The sequence below is a fragment of the Euprymna scolopes genome, chromosome 4, assembly GCF_053919585.1.
Source record: "Euprymna scolopes isolate OS-2025 chromosome 4, ASM5391958v1, whole genome shotgun sequence".
Classification (NCBI taxonomy): domain Eukaryota; kingdom Metazoa; phylum Mollusca; class Cephalopoda; order Sepiida; family Sepiolidae; genus Euprymna; species Euprymna scolopes.
In genome coordinates, this window is record NC_136485.1 from 16,312,109 (window position 1) to 16,335,041 (window position 22,933).

General features: G+C 32.7%; 1 protein-coding gene across 2 annotated transcripts in view; it reads right to left on the bottom strand.

Annotated features, from left to right (window-relative positions):
• The window catches only part of LOC145266837 (uncharacterized), a 791,045-nt gene that overhangs the window by 506,530 nt on the left and 261,582 nt on the right, over positions 1-22,933 (bottom strand). For both annotated transcript variants that reach the window (XM_080122656.1, XM_080122655.1), the window contains exon 2: positions 5,549-5,644. In XM_080122656.1, coding sequence (XP_079978782.1) covers positions 5,549-5,644 — 96 coding nt within the window. The remainder of the gene's footprint in view (positions 1-5,548; positions 5,645-22,933) is intronic.

Consider the following 22,933-nt stretch of genomic DNA (forward strand, 5'->3'; position numbering starts at 1 on the left):
TTACTTACACATGTTTCGGTTATCGAGTCGTATCAACGACCCAGCAACTTCATCAGACTTTCTGATGAAGTAACTGGGTCGTGGATACGATTCGGTAACCGAAACATGTGTATAACTCAGCAAATAAAACGGTAATAAATATATATATATATATATATATATATATATATATATATATATATATATATATATATATATATATAAGCTGTATTGCATAGGTTCTTGCATAGGTATAGATTTAGTGTTATAAGCCCTGAAATCTTAGGTTAGAACTGTATATTCGTCAGGTTAATTTCATACATATCCAGGGTGATAAGTTTTACAAGATAAAACAAGCACTTGTCTGAGGATATACACATTTCATTGATAAATTATATGTATATATATATGAGTTTGAGTGTGCGTGTGTGTGTAGTTTGTGTTACGTTTTTCTTGAGTGATTTTTTTGCTTATTTGTGATTGTATTTGAGTTGACCCAAGTGGGCGTGTTAATCAATGAGAATTTTTTTCTTGCAGCTTAAAAGAAAGGCACGTGTTCGTGTTATTTACTCATATTAGTGCAACATGTGTTAGGTATTTGTCTTTCGACGAACAGAAGGTTGGCGACAAACGTTTGCATCGAATCGATTGACCCGATTTCATTCATCTTATTCACTCAGCATCTGTGTCACGGACGTGGATAAGAAATCCTTTAATTTCATAATTGCTTTAAAATCTTTTAAATCACATATATGCTTAAAGGGGACAAACATAGATAGTATCTGCAATCTTAAATGTGAACATGTTTTTATTTATTCTCACCTCTCTTATAATTCCAAGATCAATACAGACACACTCACACAGATATATATTATATACAATGACACACACACACACACACACACACACACACACACACACACACACACACACACACACACACACACACACACACACACATATATATATATTATACAATAAATCACACAGGCACACACATATATATTATATATACAATTATACACACGCATACATATATATATATTATATATACAATGATACACACGCATACATATATTTATTACATATACAATGATACTATAAATGTGTACTGTTGTTATATTGTCGTTCATATACTTCATGGACGCACTTTTACGAAATGCGTAACATAGTATACACACTCTGATGATCGTGGATTTTGTAATGAAACAACTTGTTAAATCAACAAAGTTCTATTTATTTTACAGTGGAGTATGATAAGCGAAAGTTGGGCCGGTATGGCGGGTTGTGTGCTGTTGGTTGGTCGAGCGACGGCAGAAGTATCTAACTGGTTTCTCTCTCTTCTCTTCTGTCTGACTTTCTTTGTTTCGACTTATTTATATTCAAAATTTCATTGGTTTCAATTACTGTTCAGTTATTTATTTTGACATTCTTCTATTGTATTATGATTTGTACTGATATGAAATCCATTCCAGAGTAAAATATTTCTTTTATTGTTTCATCATCTTGATTTTCGATCGGAATGTAGGTTTGCCGTCATCGCCAACAATCCTATTCACATTTGGTTTTGTCCGGCTCCGATATTTTCCGACGTTGTCCGTTACCTATACAACATTGTAAGTCTTAACAATATGCTAATTTATGATGACTATAGGAGAAGATAACGTCTCGACAGAATAGGAAGATGCTTGCAAAACATGAGGCTTCGTTGACATGGTTACGTTGAAAGAATGGATGAGAGTTTTTGGGTTAACCAATGTATTAGAATTAAAATAGCAAAGCAAATTTGCAGGAGAAAATTAAGAGAAAAAAGCAGGATATAGTGAGGTGAATCCGAAGTATATATATATATATATATATATATATATATATATATAGTCTTGGAAGTTTTTATCCTTTAAAACTATATATATATATATATATATATATATATATATATATATATATATATATATAACGACATGAAAACATGTGATATTGTCCCTACCAGCTGGGAACCCAAAGCTAAAGTCCGCAACATCTGGGGACAAACGGTACCCAAAGGCCTGGCCACTAGTGAAAGTGAAAGGTCCATCGCAGAATGGGCGGAGACCAAATTCAGGAAGGCTAGTCAACAAAATTCAACAGACCACCAATACGATGCACCGAACTACACCTGCGACGTCTGCAACCAACAATGTAAAAATAGACTTATTCAGCCACAGAAGACGGTGTTCAATCACCTGTACAAACGTAACCCCATAGTCCTCTAGACTGGCGGATGCCAACAATGAAAATTCTCTTTGTTGGAAAATTATCATGCCATTAAATCAATTAATTTATATTTAATCGCTGAATCAATTTGCTTCCACGAATTCACAACGTATTTAAATAGAAAGCAAATATTTCAACCATAAATTCAATAACACATATGCATAGCGTGACAGATGCATTCACGTAGGGCACGACAGAAGTGTTGTTTAACTATTGAATTTAAGTTAATTTGTATTCTGTGGTGATAAAAAATCAGTTTGCCCAGAATGACATAAATCATTTTTTTGGAGGGTGTTTCTTTTCATTGATAATCACATTAGTTCTTTTACTCATTTGGAGGTTCGCTCTACCATTGGTTATTGATTAGTAAAATGCCTTATTTTTTAGCAGAATATAATTAGGTTTTGACAAATATAAGTTAGCAAATGTTATATTTAATTGCATCTGAAATTCAAAGTATGTTTTTGACAGGTTAGGATTTTTGAAATTCAAGACGTAAAATCGTTTTTCTTTGTTTATAAAAAGAATGTGTGTATGTAAAAACGGATGTTTTTCAAAATGGTGAATTGACCAGAAGACAGATATTTGAAAAAAGTACATTCCGCGCCGGATTTCCTTATTAGGGCTTTCGTTATGGAGCCATTGTACATGGAAACGTGAGTGTAAGACTAAAACAACATAAAATCCGTTTTTGTTCGATTTTTCTACGTGTTTAAATGCTGCATGAAATGACCAGACGAGCAACTGTCAAAAGACACCAAGTAAGTCCAGTTTAATTTTTATCTGTGGCATCCTTGCGAGTTAGAAGAGAAGCTACGTAACCCACAGCGATCAAAGGCATACCTTTTTGAAATATTTTACAAATATTCATATTTGGAAACCCCTAAAAAAGAAATAAAACTATTGCCAAACATAAATCGATGATTTCATTCTCTGTAATAGAAGGTACTACGCACACAAGTAGCAGCGCCTCTGTTTAGCCTATCAAGTGACGGGATCGAGGAAGGAAAAAGAAGAAAAGAAAACGTAACTTTGTAGATGGATTTTATAAATGTGGCGTTCATTTGCCTATGAGGGGAATAGCGGCTATAAGAAGGACGAATTCACAGTAAGTCAAGTTTTTGACAGCCGATATATATATATATATATATATATATATATATATATATATATATATATATATATAAACATATAGCGAGAGAGAGAGAGAAAGAGAGAGAGAGAGGGAAAGAGAGAGAAAGAGAGAGAGAGAGAGAGAGAGAAAGAGAGAGAGAGAGAGAGAGAGAGAGAGAGAGCATGTAAAGTTTTTGATAATCGAGAGATATTGAGAATAAGTGTTTTGAATTGTGGATTAAGTTAAGAGTTGGTACGAATTGCGGCGCTGGTAAGAAGGAGTTCTGAATTTTTTTTTCTTTCACATTTTCACTTCGAGCTGCTTTGATGTAGTTTCTTTCTTTTAATATTGAAGCCTGGTTTTAGTTATTCTGCTTTTAGTGAATATTTTATAGAAAGCATGGACGCAAATACGATCTCTCAATTCGTAGTTGAGACCATAATCCTGTTTTAACGTAGGATTTAATGAAATCGACTCCAAGAAAAGTTCGGTTTCTTTTTTTTTCGGGGTATTCGTAAAGAAGACGAAGAAGAGGAAGAAGAAGAAGAAGGCTGGAATGATTAAACATAGCTGTATACTTGTCGCTTGTTAGTAATTGCCGAAGAAAATGCCTGCTGTGCGGTTAAAAACCTTTTTATTTACTTACGGCCGTAAAAGAAGGAATCTCGCCAGTGTAGAAAGTGGTGTATTTATTGAATATGAACATATTTGTAGTGCATTGCACTGTACATAAAATCTACTGTGGTATTATACGTGTTCCAATGTATCTGTGTTTACATGCTTTTTGCTGCTTGTTAATATAGAGTTGGCAAATCGATTTTTAAATATGTCCTTTTAAGCAAAAGTAATATTACGCACTTAATTGTTTAAAATAGTAATATATATATATATATATATATATATATATATATATATATATATATATATATATATATATATACAAATTACGAAAATTCCTCGAGTAGAATGTTATTTTCTAGTTAAAAGCAATTTTTGCGAAAATTTGTGAAAATGGTATTTTCACTAGATGTGAACGCCTTGAAGATTGTGAATGCAGGGGAATACTTATCTCCCTTTTAAAACACGTATTTGACGTATTTTTCAACCCATAATAATAGACATTTTTTAAAACTAAAAAAACACAATAGCATTTGTACTACTCGATGACTTTTCGTAATTTTTGGATATATTACAATTATGTACGTAATATTGTTTTTGCTTAAAAGGACCTACTTAATAAATCGATCCGTCGACTCTATCTTAACAAGCACGGGTTTTTTAACGTCAGATCTTCGATATTGATCAAATACCAGCTTGCGCCTCGGCAGCAAAGACATAAAAACGTGCATGATTAGCAGGAGTAAGGAATGGTTACTAAATGAAAGCGATTTGGTATAAAAAAGACATAGATAACGTGTCAACCAATTAAATGCATGCATAACATATAGCTTCTGTAAAATAATATATAGCTTCTGTAAAATAATATACGGCTTCTGTAAAAAATATATATAGCTTCTGTAAAATAATATATGGCTTCTGTAAAAAAATATCTAAGATTGAAATACTTTGTCGACTTCCCTTTGTTGTACTTTGGCTAATTGCTTCTCGTTTATTTTTGCATCACTTCTGGCCAGTTACTTGCATGAAGACATTGCGTAAAGACTAGTAGAAGATATGAAGAGTTCAGTGATTAAGAGACGATTTCAAAGTCTGCAAATTTTGTTCAGTTTTGTTTCATTATTTTTTTTATCAATAAAACTGGCGTTCACAAAACACCGACGAATTGGAACAGAAAAACGACAACAACAACAACAACGACAACAAAAACAATAGCAAATCGTTTATCACGAATTAAATTTCGCGTTTTAGTTATTTACAAGGATATTTTATGTGTTAAATGTGTCTCTTAGGCGTTAATATTGATGCTCGTGATACCTGCGAACGCAAAAGAAAAACAATCGTTAGAACCTGAAAACAAAAAAAATAATGTGAGAAAAAAAGAACAAGTTAACATTTTTATCCAAATCCCTCTTGACAGCAGCGCAATTACAATAACAATGTCGACAGCTAATAATAATAATAATAATAATAATAATAATAATAATAATAATAATAATAAGAAGAAGAAGAAGAAGAAGAAGAAGAAGAAGAAGAAGAAGAAGAAGGAAAAGAAAAAGAAGAAAAAGAAGAAAAATGTCTTACCTGTACTTCTAGTGCATGATAGGCGAGAATTAATCCTAGAAGAATAACTGTCGATATGCTAATTAATGATTTCATAGACTTGGAAACAGGCTCGTCCTGGAAAATAAAAGAAATAATATTAATAATATATTTCTATGCACGAGAATATAATCCCCTAATTAAATGTATAGGCAAAATTATGAGGTTGGAGTTTCTGAAATGCTGGTTGAAATTTTAGTTTTTTAAGGCGGCATATTTTCAACTTTAAGCCATTTTCCTAAGAAAACTTACGAAGACACAATTGATGCATCGCAGTAAATGACATCTTACACAAGAATTATATGAAACAAAACAAACCACATAAAAAACATATCGTTTCTTTTTTCATCGGAAACTTTAAAAGAGTGAAGTAGGGAAATGTTTTATACAAAATTAAACTAAATATTGATGTGAATTAAAGATGAGGAGGTTTTTATTTGGAATCCAACCTCATTATAAAAACAAAACTACAGAAAATACAGAAAATCTTTATAATGTATGTTACCGTCCCAGAACGAAGATCTTATATTCCAAAAATCACGTAAATTGATCAAGTAGTTTTACATTTAACTAAGGAAATCAAATTTATGAGTAAGCAAAAAAGGGACTGTCTCGCATCGCCATCTTGACAAAACAAAACAAAAAACAAAACAAAAACCAAAAAAAAAAAAAAAAAACCAAAAAAAAAAAAACAAAAAACAAAAAAAAAAACAATGGTAGATGTCCACAATAATTAAAACTTGCGAGATCAACCTTGTGGTGCTACCGATTTTCATCGTTTCGCTAGAAATCTTAAAAAATATTATTCTTTTGCTAATCGCGTGACAAGAATCAACTATAAGAACAGTTTCCATGAGACGTTGGTGAAGTCAATTGTGAATATTTTGATTATCGTAACGCTAAAAAAAATCAAATTCATGATTGAAATTAACTGTAAGTGCGTGTAATCACGTGTGGTGCTAGGTAAGGTTATAGGTCGGCATGGATGTTGGGTTTTGAAAGATTAAACAAAATCTGAATCTTAGCAAACAAATAACATAAGTACTGCGGCTGCATATTCTAAGAACCTTTAACTACTGACACACTCTCAGACTAATCAAATAAACCGAAATCAACTAAAGAAGCGAAACGTTAATCTGCTTTTAATGTGCGCACACACACACACACACACACACACACACACACACACACACACACACACACACACACATATATATATCCCCAAAACCGCTGGCCTTGATGGAGGGGATACTAAAATCTGCTGCTATGATTTCAAATGATCTGAAATAACAGCAAGGGAAGACTTGATTCCAAATATTTCTCAGATGTTATATCTCCCCACTTGCAGTGTAAAAAAATCCTTGAAATTTACTTTATGTGCGAAAACCAAAGAGGGGAGATATAACATATGAGAAATATTTCCTTTCCATAAATTTTAAATCCAAATGTTCAGTTTGAAGTTCAAATCAGCCTTTAGCTGAAATTTTGCTTTCTGAAACTACCAGCAGTGAAACGGATTAATTTTCGCGAAGAATTGCTGCCGATTTGCTTTGGGTGCATTACCGAAAACTTTTGGTTGTAGCTACACCATACCAATCTTCTAACAATATGAAACTTAATTATACCATCATACCTTTTTCAAGGATTTATTCCGCATTTGGATACCTATAATCATATCCTTTTCTTTTTTCTTTTCAGCAATCATTCCCTTTCTCTATGTCGCTTAAAGGCATTTCATCTTTAATATTTTCTCTGGATGTGCTATTTAGCAAAATAATTTCGTACACATATTAGTATTTTACTAGAATTGTTCCTCTGAGGAGATGTACTTACATTGAAAATCCATGGATTATGGATTCTAATTTAAACATAGTATTATTAAATTCAAACAATACATTTTTATTTTGAAAAGTGATTCTTTTTAAATGAAATTTGAACATATAAGTTCTACTTTTATTATTTGCTCTGTCTACTAGTATATTGAGCAAATATTTCTTCCAGTATTTTATAAGACTTGAAACCACTAGATTCACTAACCAGTAATCTAATTCTTTTCAATACCTTGAAGAGTATATATATATATATATATATATATATATATATATATATATATATATATATATACACTAGCAAAAGTACCCGTCGTTGACTGGGTTCAAAAACAGCCTACAGAAAATGGACTCTGATTTATGAAAGTTAGATAGATTATGAAAAGCAAGGGTTGTAAATTTGGGTTGAATTTGGGGTATCAAAACCAAAGCAAAATATGATGAAAGTAAAAATAAAATAGATAAACACCATAATTTATTATACCATACCTGTTCACACTGAAACACTTATCAAAATATTCTGTGGATCTATATTAAAAACCTTGTTAAACTTTGTGACATATTTACATTCTATGGAGGTCAGGTGCGAACGAACACACCATACTTTTATTATGCCATATTTCTTCAAACTGAAACATAATTATCAAAGTATACCTACGCAGATAGATATGAAAAGTCTTTATCAAAGTTTGTGCCTATTTCCATTCTATGGAGGCCAGGCGCGAACGCAGATCCTACAATTTTATTATACCATCCCTATTAAGGTTAAAACATACTTATCAAAGTATTCTTATGTACATCTATATCAAAAACACTTATAAACGTTTTTTTTTAATATTTAAATTTTTTATTTCCATACTTTGTGGACCAGGCGCGAACGCAGACCCCACAATTTTAATTAACCAGCATTCTGCCAGATCAAACGTACCCATTCCTGTGTCTCGATACATCTTCTATCATTATATGTAATCAGTTTTTAAAATAGTCAACCATATAGGAGCCTATTCGTGACCACACACACACACACACACACACACACACACACACACACACACACACACACACACACATACACACACACACAAACACACACACACATTCAGCTTTATATTATAGATATATATATATATTTCTTGGTTATTTTTAACAATAGATACGGTTAAATAGCTCGTTTTACCTAGAAAATCGGCCATATTTTATTTCGATGTATATGATATTTTTTATTTATTTTTTAAAACAGTAACCTACGTACACGCATGTTTCGAGATATCTACCTCTCTTCAGCGTAATTTGACTGTGTATAGGAATTGAACTCTGGACCATGTGTATCGCAGTCTTGCGCGTTAACCGTTACGTCATGAATCCCTAGATAATTTTACTGACAATTCTGGATGTGTAGTGATAATTTCTCCACTTTAAGTTTAAAACCCAAAAGTTAAGTATCACTGTGAAATTGTGCTTTAACCAAAAAACATTAATTTCGAACGCGCCCCTGTTATGTCAAAGAACCTAATGTTGATTTTATATGTTGAGTCTTTCATCTTGTTTCGTAATTAAATTTCTCAAATGCACTTGTGATGTTAGGCTGTGTAAGGTATAAAATTTAGTCAAAATCGATTGTATCTTCTGTCAGAGGGTTATTTTGATTATCGATTATCGATACTTATTGAAGACATTCCGACACAAAACTTATCTAAAAACACTGTCATGCACATAAAGTACCTTCGTGTGAAACGTTATAAAAATCGACCCAGTCATTTTCAAGTTCATAGAGTTCGAACTCATAGACATGCAAACACACAGGCAACGTTCCTTATATATATATATATATATATATATATATATATATATATATATATATATATATATATATATATATATATATATATATATATATGACAATTAAACTATGCAGTGTCCATCTGTCATCTCTGTAGAGCATGGTAACATTTAATCTGACGATTCTCTGCGGAATGAGACATGTATGCTTCTGTGTAGCTTAATTGCCATAAATATATTTTCATACTACTACTACTACTAATAATAATAATAACAATAATACTAATACTACTACTAATAATAATACTACTCATAATAATCTCAACTCATTAATTGAACACTGTTGAAGTAAGTGCTGAAAATCTATGTACAATGTATTGTAGCAATTTCCAATATTATATTGATTTTTTTTATAATAAGAAATGAATTATATATATATATATAGAGAGAGAGAGAGAGAGAGAAAGAGAGAGAAAGGAATGGAGAGTAGGAGAGAAACATATATGCAATTAGAGATACTCTGTGTTTGGGCAGCATTCGTTCATTAAAGCAATCGCTTTTTTTAATAAACAAAATAGATTTGTAAATCAGATCACAAAGGAAAACAAAGTATTTGCAAACGTATGGTGTTCTTCATTATGAATGAAAAAGTTGAAGACAAAAAGATGTGGAAATAACGGGGACTTTCAAAAAAGATAGAAAACAGAAGAAATCAGGCAAGCAAAGAGGACAGAAACAATGGCAGAACAAAAGAACGAAAGAAATGAAAATGAAAGAAATGCGAAAGAAAAGCATTTGAATTGTCATATTTTGTGATTTATGCATTTCAAATACGAGACATGGCGACGTGTAATTCAGTTTGGGGCCAGACATAAATCGTTATCCGTGACATTACTTAATGGAGATTAAATATAGGCTCTACATCAAAGATAATTCGATTAGACTTTCCCAATTAACACAGACAATTTTTTTGTTTGTTGTTCTAATGAGTCGCCATTTAATAAGACCAAAAGTCACTCAAGGATAATCGTTAATGATATGAACTGTAAGTTGAATGATGAAAAATATCATAAGAGGATTAAAAGGGTTAAATGAAACGGATTAAATGTGATGATTTATTTGATTTAAAGACCATCTTGCCCACTGCCCAGACGTAGTTTTTCACCGTTAGAAAGTTTTTGTTCAATTTTAAAATGTGAAAAATGTTCGTTAAAAATGATTTTTAAAGAGTGCTTAAATTTCAACTGTAAACAATAATTTTACAAAAGTCTTTCTTTTGCATTTAATACAAATTCATTAAATAATCAGTTATTTACTTTTAAACTCACTTTCAAATTTTCATATCTTTGGCGATACCTGCAGATCTTTAGTGATATCCCCAGATATTTTGTGATATCTCCAGGTCTTTGGAGATGTCTCCAGACCATTCGTGATATTACCAGATTTTTAGGGAAATGTACAGATCTGTAGTTAGATCTACAGGTCTTTAATGAAATATTCGGCTTTTCGATGATATCGCCAGATTATTTGTAAAATGTCTACATCTTTGATGAAATGTTCAGATCTTTGACGAAATATCCAGATATTTTGTGATTTTGCCAAACTTTTGGTGATATCTCATAATCTTTGATAATATCATCAAATCTTTAATGAAACTTCTAAACCATTGATAGTATCTCTAAATCTTTGGTGATATCTCCAAATTTTTTGTGATATCTCCAAATCCTTGGTGAGATATCCAAATTTTTAGTGAAATGTCCAGATCTTTAGTGAAATGTCCAAATCTGTTATCTGAAATCTTCAGATTATTGTTCGCCGGAAGTTGTCAAGTTAGTGAATTGTATTTTTAAGGCGTTGCAAAAACGTGCGTGCAACACACAATTGTGCACATCATATTAGATAAAGTTTATTCATTCGTTTAATATGTTTGGTTGCTACGGCATATGAAGCCTATTTGTGTTATTAAGTTTAAAAACACAAAACATCCATTGTAAACAATGCAGTGAAAATTATCTTTTATTTACAGCAGGGACAATTCAGACGTGTACACCTTATTTCAATTGTATTTTCTCCGGCGAAAACCCAAATATAAAGTTTCGCATGGGTTCAAATACCCTACATATTAAGGTTCGTGTTTGTAAACCAAAAAATGACATAGGAGTTTGATAGGTAATTTATATATATATATATATATATATATATATATATATATATATATATATATATGTATGTATATATATTTATTTATTTATTTATTATATGTAATATATATACGCATACGAAAATATATATAGAAAGGGGTTTGTGTTTCCTATAAACTTTTTATGCAAATGTTACGCAAGTATGAATTATGTAGAATATCTGCATTGATATAATTACACGCAATAGTTAACTAAAGATGATCATTCCATAAGAAAACCGAAAAAAACCTAATAGGGAATCAATTAAAATGAATGTTTAAAAGAATATGCAAATTAACTAGATCCTATGCTAGTGAATGCTATTCCACGAGTGATATATGTAACAGAGTTTTACTTTATTTTTAAATGAATAGAAAAAAGGGTTTTAATATGAATATCAATACACCCCCACCAAATTATATATATATATATATATATATATATATATATATATATATATATATAAAATTATTATTATTTATTCGAGGGTAAACAGTTACATTTGGTCGCTATAAACAGCCATCTGTTTCAGTCAATGAGCCTTCGTAAGCCATTCGACACCATAGAAAAAAAAGAAAACCTTTTCTTTTTTTCTATAGCGTCGAATGGTTCACGGTTTCCTGACGAAGTCTCATTGACTGAAACAGATGGCTGTTTGTAGCGACTAAATGTAACTGTTTACCTTCGAATAAATAATAAAAATCTATTTTGCTCTTGTTATCGAGCACTATCTAAAAACCTCATTGTATTCATTAGTCCCTACTTTTGAACATCCCAAATCTGAATATATATATATATATATATATATATATATATATATATATATATATATATATATATATATATATATATATATATATATATCTTGTTTGCGACGAACCTAAATAAAAACAATTACATGCCGTATAGGTAAAGCATTTTTAACCTTGATGCCTTTTTTTTACAAGGTGGTCACCACTTATCAAGGCCCGGAAGCCACTCAGGGATAAGGGTTATTGTAAGTACAGTGCGTTAGTGTGGAGATTTAATAAAGTGTCTACTTAAGGGGGCAGTTCATCAGGAATTTGCTTACATTGGACTTGAAGACATCCAGGTTGCAGTCAGATGGGAAGCAGGCAGACGGAACAGAGTTCCACAGGCGTGCCGTTCTAAGAAAGAAGCTTTGTTCATGGAATCTACGTTTTGATTTAGGCATTATAAAGAGTGAGGAAAGTTTTTGACAGTGGATTCAGCTAGACGGGTGTTTTTCGTAAAAAATTGGCGAGGGGGGACCAGAGATTGGAGTTCAGACGAGTACCTGCCATGGAAATAACGATAAAACAAAGATAGGCTTGCAATGTCTCTTCTGTGGGAGAGAGGTTGCAGGGAAGAAAAAAGGGTATCCCCCACTAAGCCACGAAGTCTATTTTTTACTCTGTCAAGGCAGGATAGGTTGTTTTTAGCAGCTCCTGCCCAAATATGGCATCAGAATTCTATCCTTGGACGTACTTGGCTATGCCTTCAATAAGTCCCAATTCTTTTCTTTTTGGTATGTAACACTTTCTGGTGTGTAACACTTTCTGGTGTGTATCACTATTGTTACATAGGAATTGTGCGATCGATCATGTATTTCTGCAAAAAATGGACAGTTTTGATGACAAATGATTTGTTTTCTTAGTTTTAAATATGAATTACAAAATCTCTAATATTTTCCCAAAACATCTGCTCTTGATGATTGCTTCTATGGTTTCAAATGATTTGAATGGGCAACACTTAAAAGACATTTTTTTTCATAAATAAAGATTGTCTGAATTTTGCATATTTTTAAAAATTTCACAAAGTCTTAGTCAGATTGTATGAAAATTAAAAAAATATATTTAAGTTCAAAACTCTTCAGTGATTTCTCTGTAGTATCACCGGGCATTACCTCAATTTTCTTAATGGAAGGAGTTAATAAGTTTATTGACTGTTCTATAAGGTTTCCTCGTTCGCCAGGGAGGGCCAACCAAATAATGTTATACCCGTTTGAATTTGGGAGCTTTCCGCCCTATATTTAAAACAAATCATATGCATGTAAATACTGACAATTTCTTAGTAAAATTCCTTCTCATCTCTCTCGATGAATTATCTCCCTTGATTTAACCTCCAATTATGTTGTAAAAAAAAGTATGGAATCTAAGGAGTGGACACTTCGGCAGTTTCTCTTATTTTGCCCTTTAGTCCTCACATTCCATATCAAATGTTTCTGACAAAAGGGAGAAGAGTTACTATTTTCTAGCTCAAAATCTATCTATCTCATCCTTATCCTTGCCTTACATCAAAGTGGCTTCATGCCTTGTCATAAAAAATGAAAAACTCAGGTAAAATTTAAGTTGACGATAAATTAGAAATGAAGTAAAAAAAAATAGGTATTTCACTCGTCGACTATTAGACGTAATTTTCTTTCTTATCCCTCTCTCTTTCTCTATCTACCTCTCTCTGTCTGTCGATCTGGCTGTCTGTCTTTCTCTCTCACTATGGATGGCCGATAAATAAAAATTAATTAATTTCCCAACTGGTGAGCCAAACTAAATGAATATTAGAGCATCTTTTTTTTTTTACACAGAATCCGATGATGTAGTGTTTGTTAGTTTATCTTCATCAGTCAGAAACTGCTTGGCCTGATCTGTGTGTGCTACAGTAGATCCACTCCTTTTAGGTTATTAATTTCCATAACACAACTCATCTTTTTTATACGATTTAATTTAAGAATTGTAGCCCCCCTCTTTATCTCTCGATCTCTGTCTCTGTCTGTCTGTCTGTCTGTCTGTCTCTCTCTCTCTCCCTCTTTCTCTCTGAAACACACATACAGAGCGAAAGTACAGCCCGCCTTTATATAATAAACATCAAGAAGGCAATAACAGTCAGACAATTCACTCGTTACCTTTAGGCCGAACGTTTAGAAATGCGAGACCTTCTACTCTGGTCGATAATCATCGTAATTACATATAATATAGTTGAGATGAGCTTATCAATTATACGTATCTAATTAGTACCATCAGATATCACACACACACACACACACACACACACACACACACACACACACACACACACACACACACACACACACACACACACATATGCAGTAATGTTTTTACATACCGACAGTAATGTCTCAAGCTTACGCAATTTTCAATATAGGAAATGATAATTACTATCAGTCGAAGGATTCAGACTCAGTTGCAAAGTAAAATTTTTACACTGCAATCTGGTATTCAATCTCCAGGCCATCATAACTGACCCTCTCGTCATGACTATTTTGTAGCTGCTCTAATTCTTAAAAAAAGCCCTTGAACGGGCGACACGTCTAGCATTTAGGTCTTTCGTCCCCATTCTTAAAATTATATCGTCGGATTTTTATCCTTTTAATATTCATTTATATATATATATATATATATATATATATATATATATATATATATATATATATATATATATATATATATATATGTGTGTGTGTGTGTGTGTGTGTGTGTGTGTGTGTGTGCGTGTGTATAGATATGCGTGTGTGTAAGTACATAAATATGATTATTTGGAAATATATAGTGCAAAGCGTGAAACTGATTATAATCAGACCATTTTAAAACAACAAACTGTAAGAAATTAGCGGTTGAAAAGTAAACATTGGCACGAAAATCGTGTGAAAGGTTAGTCTTTTCAAATCTTCGTAATGGAAGTGAATCGTGAAAGTTTATCTTTTCACGCGATTTTAATACAAATAGCATTTCAACATCAAAATTATTTCTTTTAACCTTTCCAGACGTAGCTTTTACGCCACAGAATTTCTCATGCAAGAATTATAGATCTATATGGTTTTGAATTCCTCAAATTTACAGATGGACATTCTATCATTCGATTTACGGATAATACAATCAGATCTACGCTTCCAACCAACCGCACTGTTTTCAGATTTTGTTACAATTCTGTCTTTCATCTTTATACGTGGATTTCAAGTTGAATATTCTTTTTGATCTATATCTCTTCTCTTCTATTCTTCTATTCTTTCTATCTAACTTCTATCTTCTATCTATCTTCTATCTTTCTATCTATCTTCTTCTTCTATTCTTTTCTTCTTCTATCTTCTTTCCTATCTTTTATTCTTCTTTTATTTCTTCTTCTTATCTTATATATATATTTTTTTTTAATATATATATATATATATATATATATATAATAAATAAATAAATAAAATGAACTCATGTTTCCCCTCTGAATTTGACCTTAATAGGATTAAAAACCATGACATTACATTCAAATGTAATGCGTACACACTGTAACACATTATCTGAGGTTTGCTATAGGCCTATTACCTCTACAGTTCCTCGACAATGGTACATTCCTATATTTTTCCGGTGAGAGTCCACTGCCAAAATCGCTTAGATTCAATGGAAGTTGCAACATCTTTTCTCTCCATTAGATTCCTCCTTCCCCCTCTCCCCATTTATACCGTAGCGGATGCGTTCACAAGGAACAGTACGAGGAAACACACCGGTTTGGAATCGTACAAGGTTAATTATGCCGTTTTTGTTTTTGGTATCTTTTTTACCTGATTTATGCTTTCTGTTTTTTCCACAATAAAATAGAAATAAAAAAAAAGTTACAAAAAAAACCAAAAAAAAAAAAAACCCGTGAAAACGCGCTTACTATTATTTTTCTTTTTGCTTTTTTTCGTTAGTGTAAGACACAATCTGCGAGACTAACCGGATTTTACTTCCGGTTTTAACGACTCTAACCGTGAAATCTAACCATGACCTTTATTTATTAGTACTTTCAACTCAACATTTATTTTTACACAAAGATTAAAACGCAACGATATCGTGATTTCAGTTGCATTACACTTAAATTAAAAGTAAAAGAAATAAATTCATTTAGAATTTGAGAAAACAAAAACATTCATTTAGAATTCGAGTGTGATGTGACAACTGAAACTAAAGCAAAACAAACTTAACTGCGCAATTGTTATTTGACCTAATTCACTTTTTAGTTAATTCATCACGTTTTTTTTTGTTTTGTTTTTTTGCGCTCTTGCCTCAATGATTCCAGTTCGAGCCCCCATCAAACTTATTTGAGATTTTTCAAACACACGGGCACCGCCGGACCGTTCGTATTGCATCACGTCCATTTTTTTAATTGTTTCTTTTAAACGATTTTTTATTAGTTTTAACATTGTTTGTTTTTATAATATTTAAACAGCGTTATGACATTCCCCCTCAACCACACACGCCTCTAAAAACCAGGGCAATGCCGGGTACCCCCGCTAGTATTTCTATATTATCTTTAAAACTTTAGTTTTTTAAACACTGAAATTATTAAAACTATGTGCTAGTCCATATAAATATTATTTTGCAAGGACAAGAGTTCTTCTTTGAAACTCAATGCAATAAGAAAATAATCATTTTTTATCTGTATCCCTTGTTTCCAATAATAAATGCTATAAATTCGACGTTGCAAAATTTTAACTTACTTTATATACAGATGCTTTATCTCGAATATTATAGATTTATATATCCTCTTTAAGTTTCACAAATTTTTCATTTTGTAAACTTGAATTTCTGAACTATATATATATATATATATATATATATATATATATGTATATATATATATATATGTATATATATTAGGTTGGTGTACAAATAATGTCGTTTTTAATGTTCAACTCTCAAAAAACGACATTATTTTTGCATTAGCCTAATATATATATATATATATGTATATATATATATATATATATATATATTCTATGGTGGTGCCAGCCATGGTGATGTTGAAGCCTGACACAACTTGCCCTGGCGGTGGGTAGGCCAGTATTTTGGTCTTGGTCTTGTTAATTGTGAGGCCAAAGCATGAGTACGCGGCATGAAAATTATCTCTAGACTTTTGGAGTTCATTTGGGGATTGGGCCACGGCGGCGTTGTCGTCTGCATATTGCAGTTCCGTCACTTTGATGGTGTTGGTCATTCGTCTTGATTTTAATCTGGCCAGTTTGAAAATTCCTTCATCCAACCTGAACTTGATATCTATCCTGGAGTTGTATTGGGGGATTCTGAATATCATGGCAATCAGATAGAGGGAGAATAGTGGTGCCACTAAAAAAAACTGCGGACCATCATGCAGATTGAGTGGGATGATTATGTATCCAACATAACTGTCCCCGAGAGAGCCAACGGCACCTGCATCGAGGCATTGATCATGAAACATCGATTGAGATGATCTGGTCATGTGGCTCGCATGAAGGACACTAGACTGCCGAAACAAGTGCTCTTCAGTCAACTAAATACTGGAAATCGACTCCGAGGTCGCCCACTACTTAAGTTCAAAGACCAGCTGAAGAAATCTTTAGGTGAGGCCAATATAGATCCAAAAACCTTTGAAGCCTTATCGAACAACATACATGAATGGAGGAACAGAGTCAAAGTGGGTACAAGCCAATTTGAAGAAAATAGAAGAGCCAATTTAATAACCAAACGGCAAAAAAGGGCCCTTAGAGCCAACCACCCGCAACCAGCCCCACAATACAATGTGATCAATGCCCCCGACCATTCAGAGCTCAAATTGTTTTTTCCATCTATAAAAGAACTCACCATCCCGATAATGACTAAAATTCTTACGAAACTCATAAAGCTTTCTCCTCTGCTTCTTTTCTGTATTGGACGTGGGAACTATGATATTCGGACACGAATGCATGCCGACGATATATATATATAGGTAGATAGATAGATAGATAGAGATAGAGAAGGAGAGAGAGAAGGAGAGAGAGAGAAAGAAAGTGAGAAAGAGAGCAACAGAGTGTGTGTGTGAGAAAAGAGAGATATTGAGTAATTAAAGATTGAATACGGACATTGTGGCACGATCGATACGTTACAAAACACCGCCTTTGCTGAGTCTCCATCAGGGGAGATAACTGATCTACTTATGATCAAGAATTGCGTTAAGTCAGTCACAAAGTGAACAGACAGGAAGCAACCGTTCTTCGGTTGGAAACACACAAATTGGTCACAATTATGAAGGACCAATTTCAACGCCATTCAAACGGAAATCGGGGGTAATGAAGGAAGGAATGTTTCTGAGATACAGGTTGGGACTCGATCAACCTCAACCGAGTAACTTTATCGAGGGAGTCTGATATAGCAAGTCCCGACACACCCAATAAATTAATTGAGACATTAATGAAGGTGCACGCCATCACACCGGCAAAAGAAATTAAGCAAAAGAGAAAAAATAAAAATGAAATAAAAGCAGTTGAAGTATTCGTGTACGCTGAGCGATTAGTTATAAATTTTAGGAGAAATCCGTTCCCTTAACATCGTATATATGTATGTTAAATTGTACTAAGCGGGCGGGGGCGCCTATCCTTACTCTGTTAGAAAATATGCTGAAATATATTTTATTTAATGCAGATTTCATATTTATTATTACAGATCCAATTCTCTATTGAATATTATATTGTACCTAATATATAGTACTGTTTTCAAAAGATTAAAAAAAAACATTCTTGGTTGCCATCAGCTGGAATTGGAACGAAAACATTTAGCCCTCCATGTTCCTTACTGTTTGAGCTATTGCCAGATAGGTAACAAAGGTTTAAAATTAAACTACTTCAAGCTATGCATGAATTTGCACATGCACCCAAGTAATAAAAATATGTCGGCAAGTTGAAGTGAACATCTTTTCAACTTGCCGACATATTTTTATCCATCAAAACAAAGATTTTATTCCTTATAAACCATCCTTGGTGTATGATGACTATTTCCTGTAATTTCAGTGTTATGGGGCCAGTAGTTTAACAGTTTATCGGTTAAATATTTGCATACAAACACACACTTCATCTACTGATTTATTTATATAGAAATGTTTGAAAAAGAAGAATTAATGATATATGAGGAAATCAAAAAAGAGGTTGGATAGTAAAGAAAGAAAGCAAGCCTTAAAAAGGGGGAAAAAGAGAAAAAGAAGAAAAAAAGAAGAAAAAAAGAAGAAAAAAAGAAAGAAAAAAAAGAAATGCTTGTAAGGAAATAGAAATAGATGAAGATATGTGAACCCTTACTTTAATACATGCTCTTATATAAGCGTTCCATTTTTAAACTATACAAAAAACTTTTAATCTCAAGTCCTTTGAAAGTTAATTGGTCCCCGACAAAAGGAGGGTGGACCTGTAAATTCACCTTTGTTTGTTCGTCCGTCCGTCTGTCCGCATTTTTCTCAATAACTACGTTTTGAATTTTTTTTTTTTTTGAAATTTTACACAAACATATGAGTAAAATAATAGCAGAACGAATTTTCCAGGAAAACCCCGGTTGTCCCCCTAGGGGTGCCTTTTGGGTTAAAAGGGCTAAAATGGACACGTTTGTGCTTATTAAAAAAAAATGATGCGTTGGATTTTTATAAAAACTTTCAGAAAAGTTGTAACTAATTGACTTCTATATAATTTTGCTTGGCTATACTTTGCGATAACTCTTAGTGACTACTTTTAGTGCTAATGAAACACTCAATTTTTGGGACTATTTTACCATATTTGTCTAAAATTTTCTGTGTATGTTTATTTTACAATTTTACATGGTGCTGAACTCAAATTTGAATATGTTAAGGCGTTGAGGACTTTTGGGGCTAAATGGGGCGCGTTGCAAATGATGGACTTAGTCATTTCTTTTTTTGCAAGGTGCAGAACTCAAATTAACATATGTTAAGGCCTAAAACTGCACCGTTTGTTCATTTTCACCAGGATTTGACGTCCCCCTGGGGACTTTTGGGGCTAAATAGGCATTTTGTATGCCTCGTTCACTATGCACTCACGGGGGACAATGCATGCTTCACTTGTTTTAACTCTGAAGTCACTGCATTAGTTTGCTTTCAAGAATTAATGTTAGTCCTAATATTATCATAGAGATTTAAAGATTTGAGGATTTAAAGATAAAAGTGTATTACATATACATACAAACATACATACATGCATATATACACAGACACATATATACACACACACATATATATATATTAACACACACACACATGTATGCACACACACACACACACACACACACACACAAATATATATATATATATATATATATATATATATATATTAGAACCCCTTGATACGGTGGCCCTAGAATACGGTTATGATGTGGAATACAATGTTTTTCCGGCTCCTGATTAAGGTATTTGCCCCCTTCACAGTGTTATTTATAATGTTATTTAATTATATGCATGTGTATTATATACTGTACTGTATTTTGTAACTAATTTTTAATATGTATTATATAAAGTTTTGCTTAGGATTCGCCATATGGCGATTTCACCAACTCCGAAATGGATCAATGTTGTATCTTTGCAGATAGGAAGAAAAATTCTTTAAGGTTTAATTTAATAAATTTAGGGAGAATGCAGACAAACACATATCAGCTCAATCATTGAGAAGAATGTTATCAGAAGTGGGATTAAAAGGATGCAAAGCAAGGAAGAAACTATACTTGAAAAATGATTTGAATTTGAAAAAAAAAAACATGAAAATTAAACACCTGATGATTGTGCCAATTTTTTTTGTTCTGACCAAAGTAACTTTGAAGTAAGCTAACAGATTCTGTTTCCTAAACTTTGGAAGAAGCAATTGAAATTTTTTTGTAAATACAGATCCATAACATTTATTCCAAAATTGTAACAAATTCTTTTCTTTTTTTTTCATCAGATTTTTGGCGTCCTTGGAGCAGTTTATGTTCACCGTTGGGAAGGAGAGGCATTTCATCATGATTGTGTGGTTCCAATTGTCACATTCAGAGCAGGAAGCGTAATGGTTTTGGGCTGCATGGTACTGAAATGTTGTTCACACGTGATGGCAGAATAAACTCCACAATTCATACTAACATGCTGGACCAGGTTTACCAAACTTCTTTGACTAAAATATTTAATAATAACATTCCAAGTGATGTAATCTTCAAACAAGATAATGTCCCATGCCATATCTAAAAGTTCCAATGGTTGGCTTGAGAAAAAAGGGATTACAGTGATGAAGTGACCCCCTCAATCCCCAAACCTAAATCCCATTGAAACTTTGTGGTCTCATCAAGAGAAAAGAGTGAGAATGCACAAATGTTCATCAAAAAAAAGAATTAGGGGCACAAATTTATGAAAAGTGGCAGAAACTGCATCCTACTACCTGCAACAATTTAGCCAATAACATGCAAAAACAGATGAAAGCTGTTATAAAGGAAAAAGTAGGACATACCAAATCTTGATTGTTGTTAAAATAGATTTTTTTTTATGTTTACTCCAATATTCTTAACCTTTAAATATATGTAGTTTGAATCATCATTTCGATTTTTTCATTATTGCTCCATACTTTTGGTCAGAGCAGTATATATATCTGAACACTCTTACCTCCCCATGTACACCTTTTAAATAATTTCCAGAAATTGTGATTTTCACAAGGAATCTATTTCTGCTGATTTTTTTTTTTTTTTTAAGTATTTCTTGGCAATCAAAGATGCATGTGCGGCCAGTTTCTCACAATGCAATGCCAGGCTGACTTTTCACAAATTACTATAAGACAAAGCAATACCTATAGATGAGATATTTGTAAGAGATCTTCAACATGACATACAAACACCATAATAACAATAAGGAAGTGAACAAACCTAACCTGATAAAAAGTCGGGCCTTATGAAGATCTTTCGACCACTGTGAAAAACAAGAAATGAAATGGCTTGACCCAGGTTACACTATAATCAGGTCTCACAAAGTTATTCTTGCAAGGAATTGTTCCAAGAGATAGAAGAAAGGGGCCGGCAAAAATAAAAGTAATAGAACGACCCCTGGGAATTAAGAAAGCCAGTGCTGGGTAACACATCTAGGAAGACAGAAAATCGAGAAGGGTTGAGAAAGTTCTTGGTCATCTTTGGCGTCCCATACGGTCATCGAGACCATAGGACAGATGATGAATATGAAGATTATTATAAGGATAACATCGAACAGGTTATCGAAACTATAACATGCTGAATCTTACTTCAATTATTGCTGGAAAATTACCTCTGTGGTACCAATGTTAAAAAAATTATGGAGTCCGCAAAATTATCGTCCAATCAGTCTCTTCCGACATTTTGTTAAAAGCATTGAACCATGAATCAATCTATTAATAGTTTTAACCCATTTCTGATAAACAGTATGAATTTACTGCGAATAGCCTAACAGTCATCTTGGACAAATTTAGCGTACACTAGACAAAACTAAGACACTTGCTTGCGATATATCCAAAGTCTTTGACTCATGAAAATTAATTAATGAAAATTATTATAATGATAGCATTTTGATAGTTATTGTGCTGTAACATGGTAGTTGACCATGTCGTAAGTCATCTCAATATATCAGTCACACGAAAATGAAATCTTTCATACAAAGTTTTTAACTGTGGAAATCATTCCGATTGTTTTGAACGGCCCAATAATCATATGAGTATATCTCGCCAAATGTGGTCCACTCTTTTGCTTTGCTAGTTATTGTGTAGCCGTTAGCGTTAGTTTCTCAATGAAGGTCATGGTATTATCGTGTTAGCTAACGATTTAAGG